General features: G+C 37.8%; 1 protein-coding gene and 1 long non-coding RNA gene across 2 annotated transcripts; one reads left to right on the forward strand and one right to left on the reverse strand.

Moving 5' to 3' along the window:
- Window positions 1-3043: 3043 nt before the first annotated feature.
- On the forward strand, window positions 3044-24344 carry bambia (BMP and activin membrane-bound inhibitor (Xenopus laevis) homolog a). The gene is made up of 3 exons (XM_057824890.1): window positions 3044-4129; window positions 11704-11982; window positions 17057-24344. The coding sequence occupies exons 1-3, from the start codon at window positions 4054-4056 to the stop codon at window positions 17473-17475; spliced, it is 774 nt and encodes a 257-aa protein (XP_057680873.1). The 5' UTR covers window positions 3044-4053; the 3' UTR covers window positions 17476-24344.
- Window positions 8605-9637, reverse strand: LOC130908939 (uncharacterized). Its single transcript, XR_009061676.1, has 2 exons — window positions 9412-9637; window positions 8605-8965 (listed from the first exon to the last, which is right to left on the reverse strand). It is a non-coding gene; the product is annotated as an uncharacterized LOC130908939 (long non-coding RNA).

The following is a 24344-nucleotide window of genomic DNA, read 5'->3' on the forward strand; positions in this document are numbered from 1 at the left end:
CTCACTGACCACACTTTAGTGACAATAGCTCAGCGATGCAGTAAAATGAGTCAACTCTGTTATGACCTCAAACATACACTCAATATTTCACGTTGCAATTAAATAAGTGCGCCAATGATGTTACATTATCCATGCAAAATTACAGTTTTTATTTTCTAGAGACTAGGGAGGATCATACAGGGATTTACTGTGTAATGTGCACCAGTAGAGTGGGAGAGAAGATACTCACAAAAACATAGCCATAGGATTAACATTTCTATATTCAAATTTAGAATAAAAAAATAATTTCTTTGAAATTAAAGAAAATTGTAACTTTTGAATTGAAAATAAACAAATAAATAAATAAATAAATAAATCCCAAAATAGACATAGTGACATTAGGGCTCCAATTGTCGATTATTTAAATAATCAATTAATCTATTGATTAGTTATTTCGAATAATCGTGTAATCGGATTACAAACATTTAATGCCTTGCAGAATAAATTTTAGAGGAAAGAAACAAGTGTCCATGCTTTCAATAATATTTAGTTTAGCTTTCTATGATTGAACTTTCAAAACAGCATTAAATGCATTTAAATGTAAATTAAAATACCTGAGCTTAGCTCAGCTAAATGGAATTAAAAAAAAAAAAAAAAAAAAAAAAAGCAGATTTTTGCGTTTTACAAGTTCTTTAATTCTCTTTAACAAACAGGAGATGTCGACACACAATTCAGGAACATAAAGAAAGCTTTAATAAACTAAGATTTATACATTTGTGAAGGGGAAAGTCATTTAAAGGTGATCGATCAGGGCACATCACCCGAAACACCACGAGGTGACACCAGAAGAAGTGCCCCGAATCTCGGAGAGCATAGTTTTTATTTGCTGTCTAGTGCTGCCCATAGCTAGACAAAACAATGGAAGCGAAAGTCCTTGTACTGCAGTTAACACAGAGCTATGAGAAAATCATTTACAACCATGTGAAATGAACAGATATGTATTCGTGTGAATAAATGGAAATATATATATGTACAATAGGAAAAGTCTGCTAGTTTAAATGCTGTAAAATGCTAACGTTTTTTCTCACAAAGCTTTTAACAACACGGTCAAACATATTATTCATATGTATGTATGTATATGTATAGTGATTCATTGCCTGCCACAGCCTGCGCCAAAGAGGTAAGCCATTTTGATATTTTTACTTATTTTTTTAGCGTGGCGTTTTGAAACTGCTGCTTCTGTTTGACAATAAATGACCTGAAAAAAATTCTAATGGTATCTGACTGCACCTTTTCTTACCTTTTCCATTGTAAAGAAACAACCTTAGTAATGGGGAAGTGTAAGTAAATGAATAAAATTAAGATTTGTTATTATAAAAAAAATTTAAAAGTGTTTGTTGGCTGTCACTGACTAGCATTTGCGATCGCTACACAAAAATAGCAATATAAATTACCTCCAAGAAAAGTCAGAGACATAGGACAACCAGAGGATATCATATAGACAGGGCATATAGTGGTAAAGGATAGCTTGTTGAAACAGGAGAATGTCATTGTCAGAGGTGTAAGGCAATGCACACAAGAAAAAATTGTTGATAAAAAAGCTACCTCTGGATGAGGCCGGCTCTGTTTCCCGTCTTTTTCAGCGCTCGACACTTAAGCCATCTCTTTAACTGAACATTTGTATGTTCTTCCACATCTTTACCAGTAAATTTGGCACCAGGGACATCATTTTCGGACAGAATTGGTAGGTTTAATTCAGTAAACATCTCTACACTATTACACTATTTACATGCATCTAGCATGAGGGACAAACGCAAGTTTGACACCCCTAGCAACAGTTGCTAATGTCATGAATATTAATGAGCAAAGTGTTGCGTGCAGTACACTATTAAACGAATACTCAAAATTTGATTCGAAACTTTTTTCTAATTGAGTTACTCAAGTTAATTCATCAATCGGTGCAGCACTAAATGACATTATTAATATATTATTGTAACCTGCAAACAAACTGATAAATTCCATTCATCAACAAAGTGGTACATTTAGACAAACAACCACCCACTCCCACGTTTTAAGTCTTCAATAAATTGTATTTCACGGCACAACTGCACTTATTCTTATCTTGTGATCTGTTTAGTCTTAGACTTCATAATTGTATTGATGGCTCACATCGGCTAGCCACTGCGCAATGCCGTCAAGCAGGGGGCCATCCACAATCCGCTTCAGTTATTCGCAGTCGGTCGCAGCGACACATGCAGTGATTGAACGCTGAGTTTAGCATAAAAGTACGAAAGGTATTCCGCATACAAACAGGAAGGATTGTCTCAGGAGTGATTTGTTCGAGGATTCAAGATAATTATTATATTTTTTGTACCATACATACATTTTGAAATGTGAAAAAACAAATCAATGGGGGAAATTAACCGCTGCGGACTAGCATCATTCGTCGACATATTTACGTAAAATAAATGCAAACTGTTTTTTTGCTTTTAACCAAGAATCGAGACTCTTTTATGTCATTATCTATAAAGAATTCGGGATTTAAGCATTTATTCACGAGGATTTTCAACGGAAAAAGCTCTTTCCTTACAGACTAACCTCATAATTTGCAATATTTACGAAAAATAAATGCTACCTGCTGTTTTTTTTGCTTTTAACCAAATATCGAGACTGTTTTACGTCCATATCTATAAAGAATTCAGGGATTTAAGCATTTATTCACAAGAATTTTCACCGCAAAAGCTCTGCGTACATATGGCGGCTGCTAATTTCCTCACAGACTCGCCTCATAGTTTGCAAAATTTTCGTAAAATAAATGCTACCTGCACGTTTTTTATTTTTTTGCTTTTACCAAGTATCGAGACTGTTTTACGTCCATATCTATAAAGAATTCAGGGATTTAAGCATTTATTCACTAGAATTTTCACCGGAAAAGCTCTGTTTACATATGGCGGCCTCTAATTTCCTTACAGACTAGCCTCATGGTTCGCGATATTTACGTAAAATAAATGCTACCTGCACGTTTTTTTGCTTTTAACCAAAAACCAAGACTGTTTTACGTCCATATCTATAAAGAATTCAGGGATTTTAGCATTTATTCACAAGAATTTTCAACGAAAAAAGCTCTTTGTCTGTGATTCCACTTGGTCAGTTTTGACGGCCACGCCAACCATGCAGGCTCCCTATTAATCGGCTCCGCGCCTCGTCACTATCATTATGAAGTCTGTAGTTTAGTCATCTAAAACATTAAATATAACACCCACCTATTTAATACCCAAATGAATACTTTGTTTTGACAGGAATACTTACTCTATGGACAGTCATTTTTTAAATCTGATAGACAGGCTTGGTATCATTCTTATTTTTAAATGAATGTGCTCCATTTTTGCATTCATTTTGGGGGACATTCATCACTTCATTTGAATACAGCACCTACTCGAAAACTTTAAATTTCCTCCTCAAATAATGGGACTTTATTTTGAAAGCAAGTCAAACGGATGAAGGATTGTCACAAACCTTCCTGATAAACTGACCAATCCACTTGAAGGGGCGGGACTTTTGCGGACCACAGCTATTTCTTCTGTTATATCTTGGCTACTTCGCGTCTGGTCTTACTGTCTGACGAAACGGAATTGTTCGTCGTTTTCAACAGATTCCTCTTCCAGGATTCCTAAAATGTTCCTCCAACGTCATCGGTAACAGCGAAAGAAAGACTGAACGACGGACAAACAGTTTTAACTTTACAATTTGAAACGCTCCACAACAGGACTATACCCTCTCCTTTTTTCTTCTTTGGACTTGAAGTAGACGCAGTGTTTTGAGTTCCTTCTAACGTGGTGACTTTTGGTTTTAAAAGCAACTTTTCTATGCTTCCATCCTTGAGAGGAAGCATTTCAGAGCCTTTTTGTACTTTTTTCGGAAATGCGATATTACTCTTATGAGTAGGAATGGCCTGTTTTTCTCCATAGCTTCATGTAAAGTGTTATTTTTTCACGTCCAGCTCTTGGCTCAGGAGACCAAATTGCTGCAAGTTGTGGACACACGAGCGCGTGTAGCGCATCGACTTTGGCGTCAATGGATCGTCACTTCAGTTTGATTTCGATTTGGCTCCAACTGGAACTTTGCGCCATGGCTGTCCTTCTCACTAAAGGTATATATTTTACTCTGTGTCCCTGCTACGTTTTTTTCCCTTGGCGCCTCCGCTAAAGGGTGAAATTCGTCCCAAAATGCTTCGAGGTTTACCTGTGATAACATTCTCCCAAAATCCAATATAAGTAGCCTTTTTGCCAAATTATAATCTCGTTTTTCGGATTAATAATCATTTTCAATTTGGTTAATGCAAGAAAACAATAACGCTTCAATGTAATAATAATATATTAACTGTTGACATGCTTTCCACGTGAAGTCATTGTTTTAAAAATAAGAGGCAATATGGCATTTTGTTTCCAAGGATCGTTTCAGTGGAACTCAGTTTTAAAGCTGCCATTCATTTTATAAAGTAAACTGGGCCAAAAAGCTTCCGTGCTCAGGTCGACCCCCCTCCTCTTCCACCCCTTTCAGCCCACAAAGGGGCCTCTCCTTTCTAATGAAATATTCTCCAAATGACCTGCCCGGCCCTGCAGCTCCAATCATTCCTAGGCAAAACACTGATCTAATGAATGCGCTTCTACACTGAAACGTTCAGAGAGGAGGGAGACTGGCACTAAGATATACAGAAATTTGATTTTTTCCTCTTGCTCACAAGCTGGAACAATATTCTGATATCAAATCCAATAACTATTAAAAAAAATGATTATCAAGTTTAAAAAGTGTAACTATGTAAAGCTACTGAGCAGCCGATATTGCAGCCTAAAAAGTTTTCTACAGAAATGGATGAACTACTTTTGGTTTTACTGAAGTAAAAATACAGATACAGGGGCAAAAAAATTACTCAAGTGAAAGTACAAAAGTGCTTGCTTTCAAATTTACTTTGCAAATAAAAAGTATTTTCTCCCAATGCAAAAATGTGATAATATATTAGAGATCGACCGATATGGGTTTTTCAGGACTGATATCGTTTATTAGTGGTTAGAAAGGCCGATAACAGATTTTTGGAGCTGAAATTCAATTGCAGTAAAAGTGTAAAAATTGACGAAAAAAACAACAAAAAACAATGCAAACAATGAACTTCATTGAAATACTTAAAGCATGTTTATTGAATCGCACAAATTCTAACTCCAGAAGTGCCTGAATTTCCAAGACTCAGAAACTCAGAAACAGTGCTTGTAAAGTTGAATAAAAGGTTAAATAAATGCCTCTCAATTTTTTTTCCACAGAAAATACAGTACAACAAAAATACAGGGAGTTCTCAGCCTCAGCAGCACCTCTTATAAAGTTAAATAAAAACTTAGATAATAGCTCCCTGAATTTTCCCCTGAATTCTTCGTCCTGATGACCTCGTCTAAGTGTCCTTGAGCAAGATACTAAACCCCAAGTTGCTCCTGGTGCTGCATCACCACAATGGAGATGAGGAAGATGGTAGATGAGGAAGTAGTGTGAAGCGCTTTGAGGGCCTTAAAAAAGGTGGAAAGGCGCAGTATAAGTGTAACTCCATTTACCATTTAGCCAATCAGAGGATGAGGTGAATACTAGTGCAGGACACTGTCAGCAGAGAGCCCAGTTTAAATTGATTTTTTAAAAAATATTGGCCGGCCAGATTAAAAAAAAAAAGGCCGATACCAATGTACGTGAAATTTCCAAATATCGGCGCTAATAATCGGCCGATTATCGGTATATGTGTAATATATACATTACACACAGAGGTCAGAGCCAATATTCAAAGAACCAGAAAATTCTTTGACTGCTCAATTTTATTCAAAACTGCAGAATGGGAAAAACAAGCAATAAAATTCACTGTATTGTAAACAGAAGCTTAACAAGCTCAAACAACTCCAAAATGCAGTTTAATAGCAACTATCTACTTAGCAACTATCAGGGGCATACCGCCACGTACTATACAAGAGTGTGCAGCACCAATCTAAAGGTGCGCTCCTCTCACTGTTGGTTTTCATTGGCCAATATCTTGTTTACCTACCTAATCTTACTTGTACTCATGTTGCCTCGGTTACGGTATAGTTGCACGGGGCTTATCGATTGCGCCGGAGGCATGGAAACGAAAATATTCATTCACAATGAGAAAAAACAAACAAAAGAAAAGTGTAACGCAGGCGACAAATTGAAAAGTAGTAAAATATACAGATAGGTGTAAGGTGAAGGTGAAGTAAAAGTAAAAAGTACCACTTCATAATTGCACTCAAGTAAAGTACAGATACACAAAAATGTACTTAAGTGCATTAACAAAGTACTTTTACTTCGTTACGTTCCACCACTGGGGTTCTATAACATAAAAGGTAAATTGTAATTTATTAGCATAACAGTACAAAATTGTATTTCCTGTGAGTTCCAACTAGTGTGTGTACCGTGTGCATTAGTTTGCTGTGAGAGATCATCAAGTGCACTACAATGAAGTGATCTATATTTCACCTAGTATCTTTTATCCTCAATAAATACCCACCAAGTATTTTGAAAGGGGTTACAAAAATATGCTTTCCCTTACTAATGCTTGTGAAAGGCTCGTTTGAGTATACCTAGCGTGGTTTGTGAGTGTATGCTGTGAAAGAACAGAAGACATGGATGAACTAATGACCGGGTCTGGTTTAGAAGCAGCAGGCAGTCGTAATGATAAGGTAGCTGCACGGGACCTCAGTGTGTCATCCCCCCTCCTTCTCAGCAATGAAGCCACAAGTAAAGCTCGCTTGCGTGCAAATGGGAAAAGGAGCCTCTCCGCCGCCACTCCGAAACCCCCGCTCCTTCTTTATGAGTTTCCATTTGAGTTAAAAGAAATTGACTTTAGTGAACAAACCACTAATTATACACAGCACTACCTAGTTCCTGTTTAGTTAAATGGCATATGAAGCTTAATTGATTCAAAAATGTAATATAAATGCTGCAATAACATCAGTAAAGTTCTATTAAAGCTGTATTTTTTGCACCCAGGCAAGTATTTTACTTTTGAGAAAATCTCATGTCAAACAACTCTACAGAAATGACACAAAAACTGGATATACATGCTCAGAATGTACCGTATTTTCCGCACTATAAGGAGCATCATATTTTTCATATATAGGGCGCACACCATTATAAGGTGCAGTAGTAGTAGTGGTTGGGGTTGCATTACGCATCCACTAGATGGAGCTCCGCTTAAGGGAATTTCATGCCATGATTAACCAATATTGGTCCATATATAAAGCGCATCGGATTTTAAGGCGCACTGTCGGCTAAGGGTGTGCCATCTTAGGCACCCCGCGATTCGATTCGATCACGATTCAGGGCGCTGAGAGTCGATTCTTGAACAATGATCACGGTGTTGACGATGATCACGGTTATCACGATTATCGATGCATCGCGCATTACTAATTAATAAAGTAGCCAAACAAATTTATCTCCATTATTTATTCAAAATATCTGAATGATTCAACCGGAACGATGGAAACATGCCCATACAACAAAAACCTGCCCTTCAACTGATTTTTTTTTTTTTTTTAATACAAGAAAGTGCAAAAACATTAACCATTTTAAAGGCAGTACTTATTTCTCTCAACAATACAATACAATTTACACAGGTGGAATGAAGTCCACATTTTCTGGAAACAAAGTGTCTTTAGAAATAAGACTTTTTTTTTTTTTTAAACCAATTTACTTTGTTTTCACAGATTTCTGTACTATTTCGCATTTTTGTAGTGTTACCGCTGTACTCAATCATGGTTTTACACATTCCACATATGGAGTGACTTTTGTACACAAACAAACAACAGCTAACGCACGTTAGCGAATTAGCTGATTAGCTTAGCGCTCGACACTAGCTGTTAACATCTAAAAAAAAAAGCAACAATAAAGGCTAAGCAGTACAAGACTGTTCGTGTACTCACCTTTTATAGACGCACACGGGTCTTAGCAACACATTCAGGACATTTTTCAATTGACATGACTTGAAACTACTGCTAGACAACTGAAAGGAGCAACGGACCATCTCTCTTCCTCTCTCGCTCTAAAAAATAACTTGCGCACTGAAGTCCGACCGCCGGTCTCATAGATAAATTTATTTTCCAGTCTTTTGAAAAGGAGCAGTGTTGTTAATCTTACTGAAAAAAAGTAATTAATTATAGTTACAAATTACTTCTCCCAAAAAGTAATTGCGTTAGTAACTCAATTACCTGAATGTAAGAGTAATTAATTCCTTGCCAAAGTAATTGGTGATAATTACTTTTTTTTTTCCTCAAAAAAAAAACAAAACAAAAACAAACAAACAAAAAAACATTGGCCACACTATGTAAAGTTTTTTGTGAAGGTTTTTGATTCAGTTGGCCCGAGCCCAATTCTTTACCCTAATTTACCCTTTACTAGGAGTGGGAACCTCAGGGCACCTCACGATACGATACGATTCGCGATACAAGGCTCACGATAACGATTATCTCACGATATCACGATGCAGCGATTTTCGATATATTGGTCAGAAATTGGATACATGACATTCTACGATACAACTGTTGAAACGGGAAAAAAAGATATTTAAAAATAGAAAAAAAATACTGTTTAAGTCATTTATTAAACAGTGACACCTTTTCTGTGCAACATTGCTGTAAAATATAAATCTACTGCAAATTGTGCACCTGCACATATAGAGGAAACAAACCACAACCACTGATATCGCTTGGAAAGATCATGATGAATGGCACCCTTAATTTCTTTAAAGTTTTAAATCTTTAAAAAATAATAATAATAATAAATAAAAAGTGCCATAGGTGTCAGCAGTTGAGCTTGGAGTGGGGCAATGATAAAATTGGTGGGTCTTTTCTTCTTATATGACCTTATTTGCATGGTTTGAGCACTTCCACTATCTGCTTCAGCATTTAAGATGCCAGACTTGCTCAGTCACAGTCTTCCTCACCTTAAAAACAACAAAATAAAACAAAAAATATTAGCTACTTCATAGCTTTTGAGTTGAAATCCTGATTTTCTTTTTTTGTGTTGGAAGTATTGATTTAAAAGAAATATGAATTGAATGTATAGAAATTAAAAGTGCAAAAATTACCTATTTTTAATATGTAAGCAACATTAATTATCATGCACATCACTTTATATATCTTGGAACCTATTCAAACAATTTTTATAGCTTATTGTATCAAAATGACAGTAATAACAGTTTGTGTAGTAAACTAGATGGAAAGTGGTTCTCAAATAATATCAAATAAATCGGTAAATTCATGAGGGCTTGTTCGATATTCATTTTCATCCAGTTTAGGGTCCTGGTTTATTTTATATCATTCAACACCAAATGTCATCAAAAAAATACATGTAAGTTAAAAAGTCAATTACATTGCAAAACTTTCTTACCTGAAGTGATGAAAGCAAAGTTCACAAACTCCAGTGTCCACTACGTCACCAGCTCCCAGTGAAACTTATTTTTCTTAGACAATTCTTGCATACAGCAAAGTCCTTGTTCACCTTACTTCCTTTCTTGTTGGTGTAAAATCTAAAGTGTGTCCCCATGTGTGATTTGTAGCAATATTTTTCTCATTTTTTCCTCCACCGTTCTCACGGAGCTTTTTTTATTTTTTCAACCCACTTGAGCTTCCTCTTCTTCTTCTCTAGACAACTTGTGCGCACTTTACCCTCACCGCCACTCCCGAGCGCCCCTAGTGGCCCGCCAAGGAATTGCTCAACAAACATTGAGCAGTTGACAGCATCCATACTCCATTGTATGGCCAATATGTTAAATAAAAGTATCGATACTTGGCGGGAGCATATCGATAACCGATCGGGTTGCAAAATATCGCGATATATCGCTGTATCGAGATATTGTCACACTCTTACCCTTTACCCTGAATCAACTGTTAAAAGTTGTTAAAATTGCTCCCATTATTGCATTAGTTCCCTTCTCTCTACCTTCGACATATGAAAGTTTTAAAACTGTGTCATCATTTAAAGATAGATTCAAGTCAAGATTTTGCCGATTTAGAAGTATTTTAGATAAAAAGTTACTTAGGTTCGCTAGGAAGGTTCTCTACAACAGAGCCGTAATAAAAGATCTACTGCTTTAAGATGGCGGCTGTTTACTAACGCATCTAGTGCCGTGTCTGTCATTTTGCATCTAGTTATATCTATATACAGTACATGTGATATCTACCATATCTACCATAACATGCGGGCGTAGTTTGTATGCTATCGGCTACAACAGGTATTATTGGAGCTACCTAGCATCGCGTTTGCTCGGCATCACAACTTTCTTGCCTCCTCCCCACTCCTGCTCTGCTCTGTCGTCTCGGTGAGTCTGTCTCCCTCAGACTTTTCGACCAATATAATAACGCATAGTAACGCATGCCTTTCCGTCCTCAGTAACGGTAACGGCGTTGCCAAGATGAGAAAAGTAATTAATTATATTACCCACTACTGAAAAAAATAACACAGTTAGTAACGCCGTTATATTGTAACGCCGTTATTAACAACACTGAAAAGGAGTAGCGGCAGACGTGTCTTGAATTTCGTTTCGCTACGAGCAGTTGTCATAAAGCTATTAAGGAAAATCATCGTTTTTGAACCTTTATGAATGGTAATCGAATCATCACGTGTCGAATCGCGATGCATCTAATAATCGATTTTTTGGAACTCCCTTACTGTCTGCTTTTGAGAAAATTCAAGGCTGATAAGTGTGACTTATAGTGTGGAAAATACGGATTGTTGCCAGCTTATGCATAATTGTTTATAGTAATTGTTCTTCTGTCCTTACATTGCTGGCACAGAGTTGAACAACGTCATTGTGTTTAGTGAGTTAATGATTTTCAGACCAATTACACAAAACCACTCCCAAGTTTTAACGCTTGATAGGCACGGAACACAGACAGAACTTGAAGCCAGTGTTGTCTTTGGCAGCCCTTTTAATTTTCGTCTTAGTCTTTTGGACGAAAATACTTATTAGTCGTAGTCATATTTTAGTCATTTCAAAATGTGTTCGTCTTCGTCTAGTTTTAGTCAATGAAAACTCACCTGGACGCCACAAACTGTATGTAAAAAGTTTTCCAAGAGTTTAAGACGACAGTCACCCTGCTTAATGCTAATGCGAACACTATGCTAATGGTACAAGTTACATTTAGTGTGTGATGATAACACAGCACAGACCTTTAAAGGCTAAAGCAACATGGCACATCTAGCCAAGATAAGGAAACAAAACTTACCAAGCAGCACCTGACGTATTTCACAAAAGTCAAATCTGGAACGTCACATGCGTGACACGACCAAACACTGCTATGATACACATACGATAAGAAAATGTGACACATTGTGAACTTAACACGGAAACTATGGCAAATTTTCATCTAGTTCTCATTTCATCAGATGAAAACGGACATCGTCTCGTTATGTTTTAGTCTCCCATGACATGTTTTTAGCTCGTCATTGTCATGAAAAAAATTGTTCGCTGACGAAATATTTTCGTTATCGTCATCGTTGATGTAAAACAACACTGTTTTAAGCCTTTCAAAATTATGCGTTGAACTTAAAGATACAGGTTCAGAGGTTCTACAAGGACCCAAATGCTCAAGAACTCTTACATGCCAAGCTAAAGATGTGAAACCTATGTCACTTTTGCAGTCTTAACTAACCATCATCTCAAATTTCTACCACTACCAGGGGAAATAAGGTGTTACTGTGATGCACCTCACTGTGTGGCCACAGGATACATGTGCAAGTCTGAGCTAAACGCCTGCTTCACCAAGGTGTTGGACCCACTAAGCTCCAACTCTCCCCTCACACACGGGTGTTTAGACCCCATCGCCAACGCTGGCGACGTCTGCAGCAACCAGAGGGCCTCAGACGCCCTCGCCGGTGCCGCCACTCTGGACTGTTGCCACGACGACATGTGTAACTACAGAGGCCTGCATGACCTGGCACACACAAGGGACTCCACAGGTAAGAGGAGTAGAAGCATTTACTGTTAGAAAATGTTTATTTGCATTTCAGGGTCAATTAAATATAAAAAGCCCTTCACATAAATTAAAAAGTGATCCCTCCTGGGGAATTTTATGATTCCCTCCTTGTAAATATTCATTTTTTTTTCTTCTTTCCTGTCCCCAAAGCAATAGATTTAGCTGCAGAGGTCTTTAAACACTTTTTGTTCACAGTCCTTTTGCCCAGCCATGCACCCCCCCTTACTTATTTCTCTACTTTCCAGCTTTACACTTAGACTGTAATAGGCTAAAACAGGAAAATGGGGAATATCCCGTTTACAATTTATGCTCACGTTGTAATTTCTCCACTGAGAAAGATTTGTAATTCCCCAGGTGTGCAGATAGGAATTCTCATTATTTAAAAGAAAAAAAAAATCCATTCTCTTGTGTTGAATGGATCTGATTTTTATGAAGTCAAATTTGTAATTTTGGCTTATAGTTGGGCGATTTGTTTTTTGTCCCTATTCCTAATTTTCTTACCTATATTTTATTTTATTTTTTGCTTTATGGACGGTGAACATGTAGCATGTGGAGGGCATTTTATCCAAAAAACGATGACAATTTAAAAATATGTAAACATTTTAATCTGCATTTTAGGGCTACAACTAACGGTTATTTGTATAATCGATTAACGGGACGATTAATTAAACAATTAATCGACTAATCGGACGTCATTTTTTCTCCAATTACCTTTACATTTTAACTTGAAGTTGTTTTAGGCATGTTGTAATTAACATTGAAGACCAAATGGATGACTATATCCTTTATACTGTAAATAATCTTTTAGGACAGCTTCCTGACTTAACTGTTGTCTGCAATGGTACTGTTTTAAGTACATAAAACTTGTATTTCTTTGTTTTTAATAAAGCTTAATAAACGTTATTAGTATAAAACAAAAGTTATCTCTCAGTACTGAACACAAATCAGACAAATGTCCTGTTTAATAAATAATAAATATTCATTCATTCATATTCCATGCCGCTATTCCTCACGCGGGTCGCGGAAATAATAAACACATTTAAAAAAAAAAAGTGCATCCTTCATAAACAATATTTTATGACAGCTTCCTGACTTAACTGTAGTCTACAACTTTACTGTTTTCAGTACATAAAACTTGTATTTCTTTGTTTTTAATCAAGGTTAATAAACTTTATGAGTATAAAACATAAAAGTTATCTCTCAGTACCGTACACAAATCAGACAAATGTCCTGTTTAATAAATAATGAATACATAAAAAAAAAAAAAAAAAAAAAAAAAAAAAAGTGCGCTGATTGACAGTGTTTTATTCTTGTGGGCAAAGCACTGACAAAAATTGTGTCAACGATTCATTTATTTTCTGTAAACAAACTAAACAACAAAATCGAATAAGCAGGGGGCAGACTGTGATGAATCCGTTTTTTTTTAATTTATTTTTTTTAAACAAGCTGTTGTTCATAAATACAATCCAAATCCAATTTCAAAGCACGCTCTCTTGTATGACAATTTACAGTTTGTGTTGAAAGGAGACTCTAAGATGTTATATTAAAGGGTTATATATGTGTGCTTCCTTTATAAAAAGAAATTAGACAACTTTACTATCAAACAATAACTGAACTGCTAACATGCTGCTCCAAAATACAATACAAACGGACACTTAAGACACTGATGAGCGTAACCGCTAACTAGCTTAGCGCTATGTGCTAAGTAGTAATGTCTCATCAACACAGAAAACAAACAAGACAATTGGTTTATTTACTCACCTCTGACAGAGGCACGCTGGATCTCACACCACAAAAGATAATCTAACTCTCGACACTTCAGAATATTATTGATTCAGCAACCCAACCTGAATGTAGCAGTGAACTCTCTCTCTCTTGCTCTAATCACTGGCGCGCGCGCACACAAACAACGACCCAAACAGGACTGCAAATAGCTGCCGGTAAAAATCGATTATCAAATTCGTTAATTGATTTTAGTCGACTTAATCAATTAGTTGTTGCAGCCTTACTGCAAATCCATAGTGCATAACAAAGTAATGGGGTAAAAGTCCAATTTGGCTCAGAGACTGACAACGCTAAGTATATAGTAAATGGTATTTATGTGGATTACACTTAATCAATTTATTTAAGTGTCCAAATCACAAATTTCTTGGACCTCGTATAGACCCTACCCACGTGACGTCACAACTCCGCTCTCCTGAATGGTACCGCCCAATTGTCCGTCAAAACATAGTGTTAACCTGTTACGGCTACGTACATTCCTCCTATTTACGGCGTGTTTTTCTGCTCCTTAACATTAATAATCAAAATGGTGAAGGCGTGTGTGGCTGTTGGTTGCACTAACAGAGAAGATGGAAGGAGAGACTTGAAGTTTTACCGTATTCCGAGGGATCCAAAGAGGAGAGCGAAATGGACGGCTGCAATTCGACGTGAAAACTGGGCACCAAAAAATCACCACAGACTATGTAGTAGTCATTTTATATCCGGTAAGATGCATTTAAGATATACTTAGAGGGTTTTGGGCTGACAAATAACCACAATTAAGATCATTGCTAGGCTAATCGCCGACAACATACACGTATGTATGTAGTGAGAGTGCTATCGCTAAACCATATAAACATTAAAAGCCTTAACTCCATTGACAAACGACATGAAATACATTAGACTTGACAGTGGATGTTAGCAATAACAAAAGATTTTCCAAGCACAAGATAGATTCCTGCCGAATTTTCGTGGACGAGGACCTGTTTCACCCAACCAGCAACGAAGTATTTATAAGCCTCCAAGCTCTTGAAGTTTTTCAAATTTTCGTGAGAATAGGCTGATTTTGTGTGGACAAGATAATTGTAAATATCAGCGTAGCAGATGTCAGGCAGACAGGGCGAAGACAGTGGGTCGAAAAACATCGATTTGGGCATCAAATATGGATCTGGCGACTGTATAGAACGAAGCTTTTCCACATAACGCCTTTTATGCAACACATCCAGTGAGTTTACGGCATCAGAAAGCACCGGGTCTTCCATGAAATGCATTTTAAATTCCTCGATCAATTGAAACCAATACTAATACAGAGACAAAATGACGGACAAGTGGGCGGAACCATACAGCGAGCACGTGGTTTTGTGACATCGGTGGGTAGGGTCTATAGGCGAGAACAAATGTTTAAACACAAAAATTATGCTGCTTAAATTAGACCGATGTTTATTAACACTGTACACTCAAACACAGGTGCATGGGAACTGGTATTACTGACGTCACGGGTAAGGATGACTACATTGCAAATTTATAACGTTCTTAATTGATTTTTTTTTTTTTTTTTATCTAGTCAAATAATTTTGCCCATCTTGTTTTGAGTGTTAAATACTAGTGAACAAATTATTGCGTCAGATTATTCCACTTACTTTAAGTAAATATTATTATTTGTTCTTATTAAGCCCATACATCTAAAAGTTGGTCATTTTTCAACTAAGTCAAGAAAAATTTGCTTTCAAATAATGTTTTGAGCAATATCCTTGAATTAAGAACATTTTGACATTTCAAAGCTTTGTGAAAGATTAAATATACTAATTTATTGCTTCAAATAAGTCTCTTAAATTTATTTTCAGCGCGCGATTTTTCTTATTTCAAGAAATCTAATTGAGTAAAATTTACTTGAAGCACTGGCAGAGAATTTCACTTATTTGTAGTAGATTTACACTGAAAACAAGGGAATTTAACTAGTTTTAAGGAGGTTTGTTTTAGCAGTGCAAGCTGGGATACTTGCATTCGATTGGCTAAAAGAGTACCAGCATTAATAAAATGTCTGCCTGCACTACAGGAGGCCATTTCCTGGAAATTTTATTTACGTTTTTCCCAACTATAAAAAAAAAAAAAAAAAATCACAAAATGTCTTAATAAACAAGATTCGTTCTGCTGCAATGGACATGTTAAAGGTACCGTATTTTTCGGACTACAAGTCGCACCTGAGTATAAGTCGCACCAGCCATAAAATGCCCAACGAAGAGAAAAAAACATATATAAGACGCACCGGAGTATAAATCGCATTTTGGGGGACTTACTTTGGGGATTTGCTTGATAAAATCCAACACATAGAACAGATCTGTCATCTTAAAAGGCAATTTAATATTAAAATACAATACAGAACAACATGCTGAATAAGTGTACAGCGCATGAACAACGAAATGCGAATATACTGTCCTCACCAGGACGCTACGGCTCGGTCCTGGCTATATAGCGAGTTAAACTCCCAAATGACGATGCTTGACGTCCATATAATTTGCAAAATCAATTTCGTCCTCGATACCAAACAGGTTCGCATCAACATAAATAAATGATAATTAGGTGCTGTTACAGCAATGACACAAACGGTTAGCATGTGTTCGCTAGCATTAGCACATCGTTCAAACAACCACACAACTGGCTTTAAGTGTCTGATCGTGGGTGGAAAACACACAACAACAACAGAAATGATGATACACACAGGCGTTACCTCTGTAGAGATATTTTACCAGCATAAACAATGAACGTAGGTTCGCAGCCGTGTTTCTTGATAACTCTCCCACTCACTCAAGCTGCGTAGCTGTCCGTCTTCTTCTGGCGTGTGAGCGGTCTTCTTCACGTAAACAAGTGCGTGTGCACCCTCACATGGGCGTGAAAGCGCCACAAACTAAAAGCATGCAGTTCAATATTAAAAAGTCAATAATACAATTGAACACACATTGCCAATGGCAGAACGCGAACGTGGCCATAGCTATTAAGTTATTCAGATAACTATAGCATAAAGAACATGCTAACAAGTTTACCAAACCATCAGTGTCACTCCAAAACACCAAAATAACATGTGAAATCATACTATGTTAATAATTTCACACATAAGTCGCTCCTGAGTATAAGTCGCACCCCCAGCCAAACTATGGGGGAAAAAAAAAAAAGCAACTTATTGTCTGAAAAATACGGTATATTGTTTGTCCCTTTAAATACTCAAAAGTATCACCAGAAAAGCTTTTAATCAAGTGAGAAAATTTGGTTCACCATCTTAATTTTCACTCTTTTTGCAGATCATGGTCGATACCAGCAAGAGGGCAACAACAGAAACCTGGTGACGCGTGTTCAGGAGTTAGCCTCGGCCAAGGAGGTGTGGTTCCGAGCTGCGGTGATCGCCGTCCCCATCGCCGGCGGCCTCATACTGGTGCTACTCATCATGTTGGCGCTGCGTATGCTGCGCAGTGAGAACAAGCGGCTACAGGATCAACGGCAGCAGATGCTGTCGCGGCTTCACTACAGCTTCCACGGCCACCATACCAAGAAAGGCCATGTGGCAAAGCTGGACTTGGAGTGCATGGTGCCCGTCACGGGTCACGAAAACTGCTGTCTGACCTGCGATAAGATGAGGCAGACGGACCTCAGTAATGATAAGATACTATCCCTCGTCCACTGGGGAATGTACAGCGGCCATGGCAAGCTGGAGTTTGTATGATTCCCTGTCTAGGAGAAACTCAAGTGTTGCAGACGTTTTTTTTTTACTGTGGAAAAAAACATTCCCATTTTGTCTCACATTGGACTGTTGGGTCTGTGATTTCATTTATTTTTAACAGTGGCAAAAAAAAAAAAAAAAAATACGAGACTGATCTCATGCCGTGTGGTTTTTGCTAGAGGAGCACTTTACTTGAAAAATGAAAAGGCTAACCAGCGAGGAGCCGTGTTTAAAACCAAGAGGGCGGGGACCGAGGTGGAACGAGAGCACCCGAAAATCCTGGACCTGTACACTGCGCGCTGAAGGATTCCACATCAATCCGAATTTTGCACATTTGTATAAAAGTTGTTGCTGAAAAAGTAATTTTTACACTGACGCCAGGGTACAAAGACTTGTTTGAGGAGTTAAAAGTGTAGGTGTGCGCACTCCTCTGTGTACATTCAAGCTTATTGTAAAGATTTTGAAAGTATATATATATATTTTTTGTCTGATTCAAACTGTCCAGTGTGTCTTGTTTTAGTTGAATGTTCACCATCGCTCTGTGTGATCAGACTTTAAGCTTGATTGAGCGTGAAAGGCTTCATTAAAAGTGACTTTTTATTTATTTGACTTATTGAAGTTTTTTTTTTTTTCCCCCCTCATAGATGCCGGTTAATTATACCGGGGATGCACACGCAATTGTGGTTATATTTCTGGATAGGGCAGCGTGTATGAAGCAGGATGCAAAAGTGTGCCTAGCAAGGTGATGTCTGTGTGGGGGTGAAGTTGTGAACAGTGAGGCCTTGTTTCGTAGTTGAGCTGCTTCCCCTCAGAGGTTAAGTTTTTTTCCCCGTCTGCACTGCTTATACCTGGTTCTTCTGGTGTTGGTAGATATATGATAGCCCCTGTCTACTAGCACGTGTGCACTGTTATGATTGCTATTTGCTGGCAAAGGTTTCTGAGCTCATGTTTTTTTTCATGAAGACAAACTCAACCATTCCAACCAATATTCAGGGTTCCGCGAGTGCTTTTTTAAAGTATCTTAAATAAAAAATCCGGATAATCAAGGTCTTAAATTGTCTTAAATAGAGGTCGACCGATATGGGATTTTCAAATGCCGATGCCAATGCGGATAAGTTAAAAAAAAAAAAAAATCAGCCGATTGCCGATTTATTTATTTTTTTGCCGATTTAATTTTTTTTTTTAAAGCAAGTATATTATAAGGGCAATCATTAAAAAATTGCTTCAACAGCGTCAAATTTAAAATGATGACCTGAGACATAAATGATTAATTCAGTCTACAGTGGTATGAAAAAGGTATCTGACCCTTTTGGAATTTCTTACATTTCTGCATATAATCACATTGAAATGTGATCTGGTCTTTATCAAAATCACACAGATGAAAAAACAGCGTCTGCTTTAACACCACCCAAACATTTATAGGTTTTCATATTTTAATGAGGATAGTATGCAAACAATGACAGAAGGAGGAAAAGTAAGTGAAGCATCATTTTTAATATTTTGTGAAACTTTTGAATTCATTCTTCCATTAATGATTGCAAGTTGTCCAGGCCCTGAGGCATCAAAGCAGTACTAAATCATGATGCTCCCGCCAACATGCTTTACGGTGGAGATGAGTTGATGTTGGTGAGCTGTTACATTTTTCCTCCACACAAGATGTTCTGTGTTACTCCCAAACAATTCAACTTTGGTTTCATCAGTCCACAAAATATTTGCCAGAACTTATCTGGATTGTCCAAGTGCCTTTCTGTGAACATTAAACGAGCAACAATGTTTTTTTTTTTAGGCAGCAGTGACTCCCTCTGTGGAGTCCTTCCATGTACACCATTCTTGGCCATAGTTTTACATATAGTTGATGTGTGCACAGAGACATTGAACTGTGCCGGTGATTTCTGTACATCTTTAGCAGACACCGTAGTGTTCTTTTTTACCTCTCTGAGTATTCTGCCCTGAACTCTTGGCGTCATTTTTGGTGGACGGTCACTCCTTGGGAGAGAAGCAACAGTGCCAAACTCCATTTATAGACAACACCTCTCTGACTGTCGATTGATAGACATCCAGACTTTTAGAGATGGTTTTGTATCCTTTCCCAGCTTCATAATAATCAACAATCCTTGATCGCAGGTCTTCAGACAGCTCTTTTGGCCGAGCCATGATGCACATCAGACAATGCTTCTCATCAAGACATTTCTTATCAGGTGTGTGTTTTATAGTGGGCAGGGCAGCTTTAAACCACTAATCAGTGATTGGGCGCACACTTAACTTAAAATGTTTGGTAAAAATTGGTTTCAATTGCTCTAAGTCTCCTTAGGCAGAGGGTTCACTTACTTATTTTTCCCCCTTCTATTATTGTTTGCATTCTATCCCCATTAAAATAATGAAAACTTATAATGTTTGGGTGGTTTTAGTTAAAGCAGACATTGTAATTTCATCTATGCATGCAATTTTGACAATGATCAGATTACATTTGATGGTGATTTTATGCAGAAATGTGAAAAATTCCAAAAGGTTTCGATACTTTTTAATACCACTGTAGTGCCACTAAGCCAACAAACGCAACAGTTACTTTTATGATTACACACATTGAGCAAGAACAGTACATTATTTTCAAATAATTAATTCCATCAGGTCGTCACTACGAACTGTAAACAAGTGAGAGTTTAATAAGATGCTCGCCATGCTACTGCTAATGCTAACGCAAATGCTATGCTCACACTACAAGCAGTGTTGTTAATCTTACTTGAAAAAAGTAATGTTAGTTACAAATTACTTCTCCCAAAAAGTAATTGAGTTGGGAACGCAGTCACATCAACGTAAGAGAAATTACAGTAATTTTCGGCCTATGAGTCGCAAATTTTTTCCCTCATTTTGAATCCTTCGGCTTATAGTCCAGTGCGGCTTATTTGTTGATTTATTTGGGTTAATACGTAACACTTTATTTGACGGCGGCGTCATAAGACCGCCATAATTATGACATGACACTATCATGGGCATTAATGAATGCTTATGACAGATGTCATTAAGTGTCACCTGCAAAATTATGTCACTAACTCCATTTATGTCCAGCTCGGATCTTTTACATCTATTCAAAAGTGAGATAATTTGCCAGGTTATACAAAATGACATCTGTCATACTCATGGCAGTGTCATGTCATACTTACGACCGTCCTATGGCGCCATTGTCAAATAAAGCATTACCAAATACTATAACTACCAATTAATGAAACAACTGGAACAGTAACTGCAGAAATAATTAGCACCGAACATGAATTTTGATTGTTATTTACATCTGTAGCGCTACAATGCATGCTAGGAGGCATGTTGGACGAAAGTAGTGTTGACAGCAGGTGGCAGCAGAGGTTGACTGTATCCCCCAAGTGAGCAGTGATATGCAAATTAAGCTTCTTGAAGCAATGAAACTTTGCAGCTAATTGGTTCAAAGCTTCATGGTAATTCATTTGGTTTATGACAGTCTTATGATGCCACTGTCAAATATAGTGTTACCGATTAATATCTTTTGGTGTAAATATCTCATAATACTGTGAGGACAGCTGCAGTTTATACTCCGGTGTAGCTTATCGCTGAACAAATGCCGTTTTCGTGTCAAATTTGGTGGGTGGCGGCTTTTAGTCGGTTGTGCCTTGTAGTCCGAAAATTATGGTAATCAAAAACTTTTACTTACTTTACTTTACCCAGAGACTTCATAATGATATTGATGGGAGACGTGGATCGGAGGCGATTAATAGGGGGCCTGCATTGTTGGCGTGGCAGACAAAGAGCTTTTTTCGTTGTAAATACTTGTGACTAAATGCTTAAATCCCTGGATTCTTTATAGATATGGATGTAAAACAGTCTCGATTCTTGATTAAAAGCCAAAAAAAAAAAACATGCAGTTAGCTTTTATTTTACATAAATATGTCGAAGTACGATGCTAGTCTGTCAGTCAATGTGGTGGCTGCCATATGTAAACAGAGCTTTTCTGGTGAAAATTCTTGTGAGTAAACGCTTAAATCCCTGAATTCTTTATAGATATGGACGTAAGACAGTCTCGATTCTTGGTTAAAAGCAAAAAAAAAAAAAAAAATAGTGCAGTTAGCATTTATTTTACGTAAATACTGTATGTCGAAAAATGATGCTAGTCTGTTAGTCAATGTGGCGGCCGCCTAATGTAAACAGAGCTTTTCCGGTGAAAATTCTTGTGAATAAATGCTTAAATCCCCGAATTCTTCATAGATATGGGTGTAAGACAGTCTCAATTCTTGGTTAAAAGCAAAAAAAAGGTGCAGTTAGCATTTATTTTACTTAAATATCTCGAAGTCCAATGCTAGTTTGTTAGTGAATGTAGCTAGTGGCCGCCATATGTAAACAGAGCTTTTCTGGTGAAAATTCTTGTGAATAAATGCTTAAATCCCCGAATTATTTACAGAAATGCACGTAAGACAGTCTCGATTCTTGGTTAAAAGCAAAAGCAAAAAAAAAAAAACATGCAGTTCGCATTTATTTTACGTAAATATGTTGAAGAATGATGCAAGTCTGTTATTTAATGTGGCGGCTGCCTTATGTAAACAGAGCCTTTCTGGTGAAAATGATTGAGAATAAATGCTTAAATCCCTGAATTCTTTATAGATATGGACGTAAAACAGTCTCAATTCTTGGTTAACAGCAAAAAAAAAAAGTGCAGTAAGCATTTATTTTTCGTACTGTAAATACAGTATGTCGAAGAATGATGCTTGTCTGTTAGACAATTTGGCGGCAGCCTTACAACAAAGAGCTGTTTACATTGAAAATTCTTGTGGAAAAAACGAAAAATATAATAATTACCTTGAATCCTCGAACAAATCACTCCTGAGACAACCCTTCCTGTTTGTATGTGGCACAGCTTTCATACTATTTGAACATGAATCCGGCATTGGATGTGTTGCTGCGACCGACTGAAGCGGATTGTGGGATGGCTCCCTACTTGAAGGCATGGCGCAGTGAAGGTTGAATCTGACCCGTCAATATCATTATGGAGTCTATGTTTTACCTTTACTTTAAAACCTTTTACTTAAGAACCGGGTGGCCCCTGGTGAAAGCAACAGAAGTGCCCAGTACAAAATACGGATGTGACAATATATTGAAAAGGTGCTATCTACTTTGTAGCCCAAAAGGTTATCGATATGCTCCCACCAAAAATCTATATATATCGTTTTAACAAGGTCGACGTTAGCTCACTGGCTGCCACTGATGGCGCTAAACATCCAATTCATTTTGACTTGATTGGACGTCTGCCGCTATCAATGGCACTGAAACCACAGCATTCACAGCCAACTTTGGGGCGATTTACAGGTCACTTCCGGTTAATTTTACGACATTTACAGGTTTCATCCTGTTAATTTTACTATTCGTTTGGGGACATTCTTGAGTCACTTCCTTTTCACTAACCCAAATTCATCAGGAAATGACCTGTTAAAGTGCGTACTACAGGATAAAAAAAAAGTCTTAAATAGCATTATTATGTGAATTAGGATCATATTTTGCAACGATTCAACTATATACAACAATTTGGCAAAGTGCAGATGACGAGAAATTAGTCTTTTAATCCGCCGTTTAGCCATGCCTACCATTGTAGGGCTATAGCGTCCCCAAAAGGAGGATGACGTCGGCAGGAGAATGGTCTCATCTGTTTTACTAATCAGCCCATTGAGAGGGAATTATTCAGAATGAGGAAAATACGCGAAGAGAGCCGCAAAATGTCATTGTTGCGACAAGACGCCGGTCGTCGGCCTAGTGGCATTCTCGGTGGTGGACAAGGGGCTTTGTCAGCCACAAATGCAAGCCACCTCAGTATTAAAACATGTGCCATGATCCCAGTATTTGACATAATACAAAACACGATGTTTACTCACTTCCTTGTAAGTCCCATTGTCCCACAGTTGTCACACACTTGTCTTGGCTGATCTCTGGGTGAACCGAAACTTTCTGAAACCCAAAAAGGCTCACCCGCCTCTCCCTGGTGCAGCTACAAAAGCCTGCAGCCGTTTGGCTTGCGTGATGCAAAAAATAAACGAATTAATCTGCAAAATCAGCTGAATCCGCAGTCCATCTGCATGCTATAAAGCATGTACTGCATGTACTGTATAACTGTATTGTGAGATGCTGACCCGGGTGACGTCACATTCGCATTCGTCCTAAACCCGAGACTGAAGCAGGAAGTCCCTCATTTTCATGGTGCGGGGTTCAAAAATTGAATATATAAAATGATCGCTTCCACGTCCAAGCGGTCCATTTCATTCAGGAACATAAAACACCACATTAAATATAAACCCCGTCTGCGTGGCTGTCGCGCGCCCGGTGGGGCTTGCGTGCTGCTGGATGTGGTAGGGCATGCTCGGGTTGGGGGTTCCGGTGCCGGGATTGGCGATGAGGCGGCGTAGGGTTGGTCGCCAACGGGCTTACACTCATAAGAGATTCACACGATTACTGGGTTCTAGATCACAGAACTGATTTGTGTACACTCTACCCCTTTCAATCACTTAGCTTATAGTCTTATAGACACCCCCACCCCCATTCTCGTCTTTCACTGGCCAATTGGCCCCCACATGGTGTAAACCGGAAATACATCTCGCTGACGATAGCACCAGCATATTAGTAACTAGTTTAGATGTTCAATGTATTTCTTGTTGTTGTTTGTGTATGTGTTTCTTTTCTTTCTTCTCTTGTATTTCTTTTCTTCTGTCCCCCCATAATCCCTTCCTGTTCGCTGCTTTGTCATAATAAAAAGGTATTTTGAATGATCACAATGGGAGTATGTCAGACTCTCCATGTGAAACATTAAAACTGTTCAGAATCCGGGCACTTAGACTTCCATTCTCTGTGTCAAACAGCTGAAC

This window comes from Corythoichthys intestinalis, chromosome 20 (genome assembly GCF_030265065.1).
Source record: "Corythoichthys intestinalis isolate RoL2023-P3 chromosome 20, ASM3026506v1, whole genome shotgun sequence".
NCBI classification, from domain to species: Eukaryota; Metazoa; Chordata; class Actinopteri; order Syngnathiformes; family Syngnathidae; genus Corythoichthys; species Corythoichthys intestinalis.

What these genes read in the sequence shown, in the direction of transcription:
- bambia (XM_057824890.1), top strand. Translation starts at nt 4,054, where the DNA reads ATGGATCGTCACTTCAGTTTGATTTCGATTTGGCTCCAACTGGAACTT. An exon ending in GGCTGTCCTTCTCACTAAAG is followed by an intron (nt 4,130 to 11,703) that starts GTATATATTTTA and finishes TACCACTACCAG; the next exon opens with GGGAAATAAGGTGTTACTGT. An exon ending in ACACACAAGGGACTCCACAG is followed by an intron (nt 11,983 to 17,056) that starts GTAAGAGGAGTA and finishes CTCTTTTTGCAG; the next exon opens with ATCATGGTCGATACCAGCAA.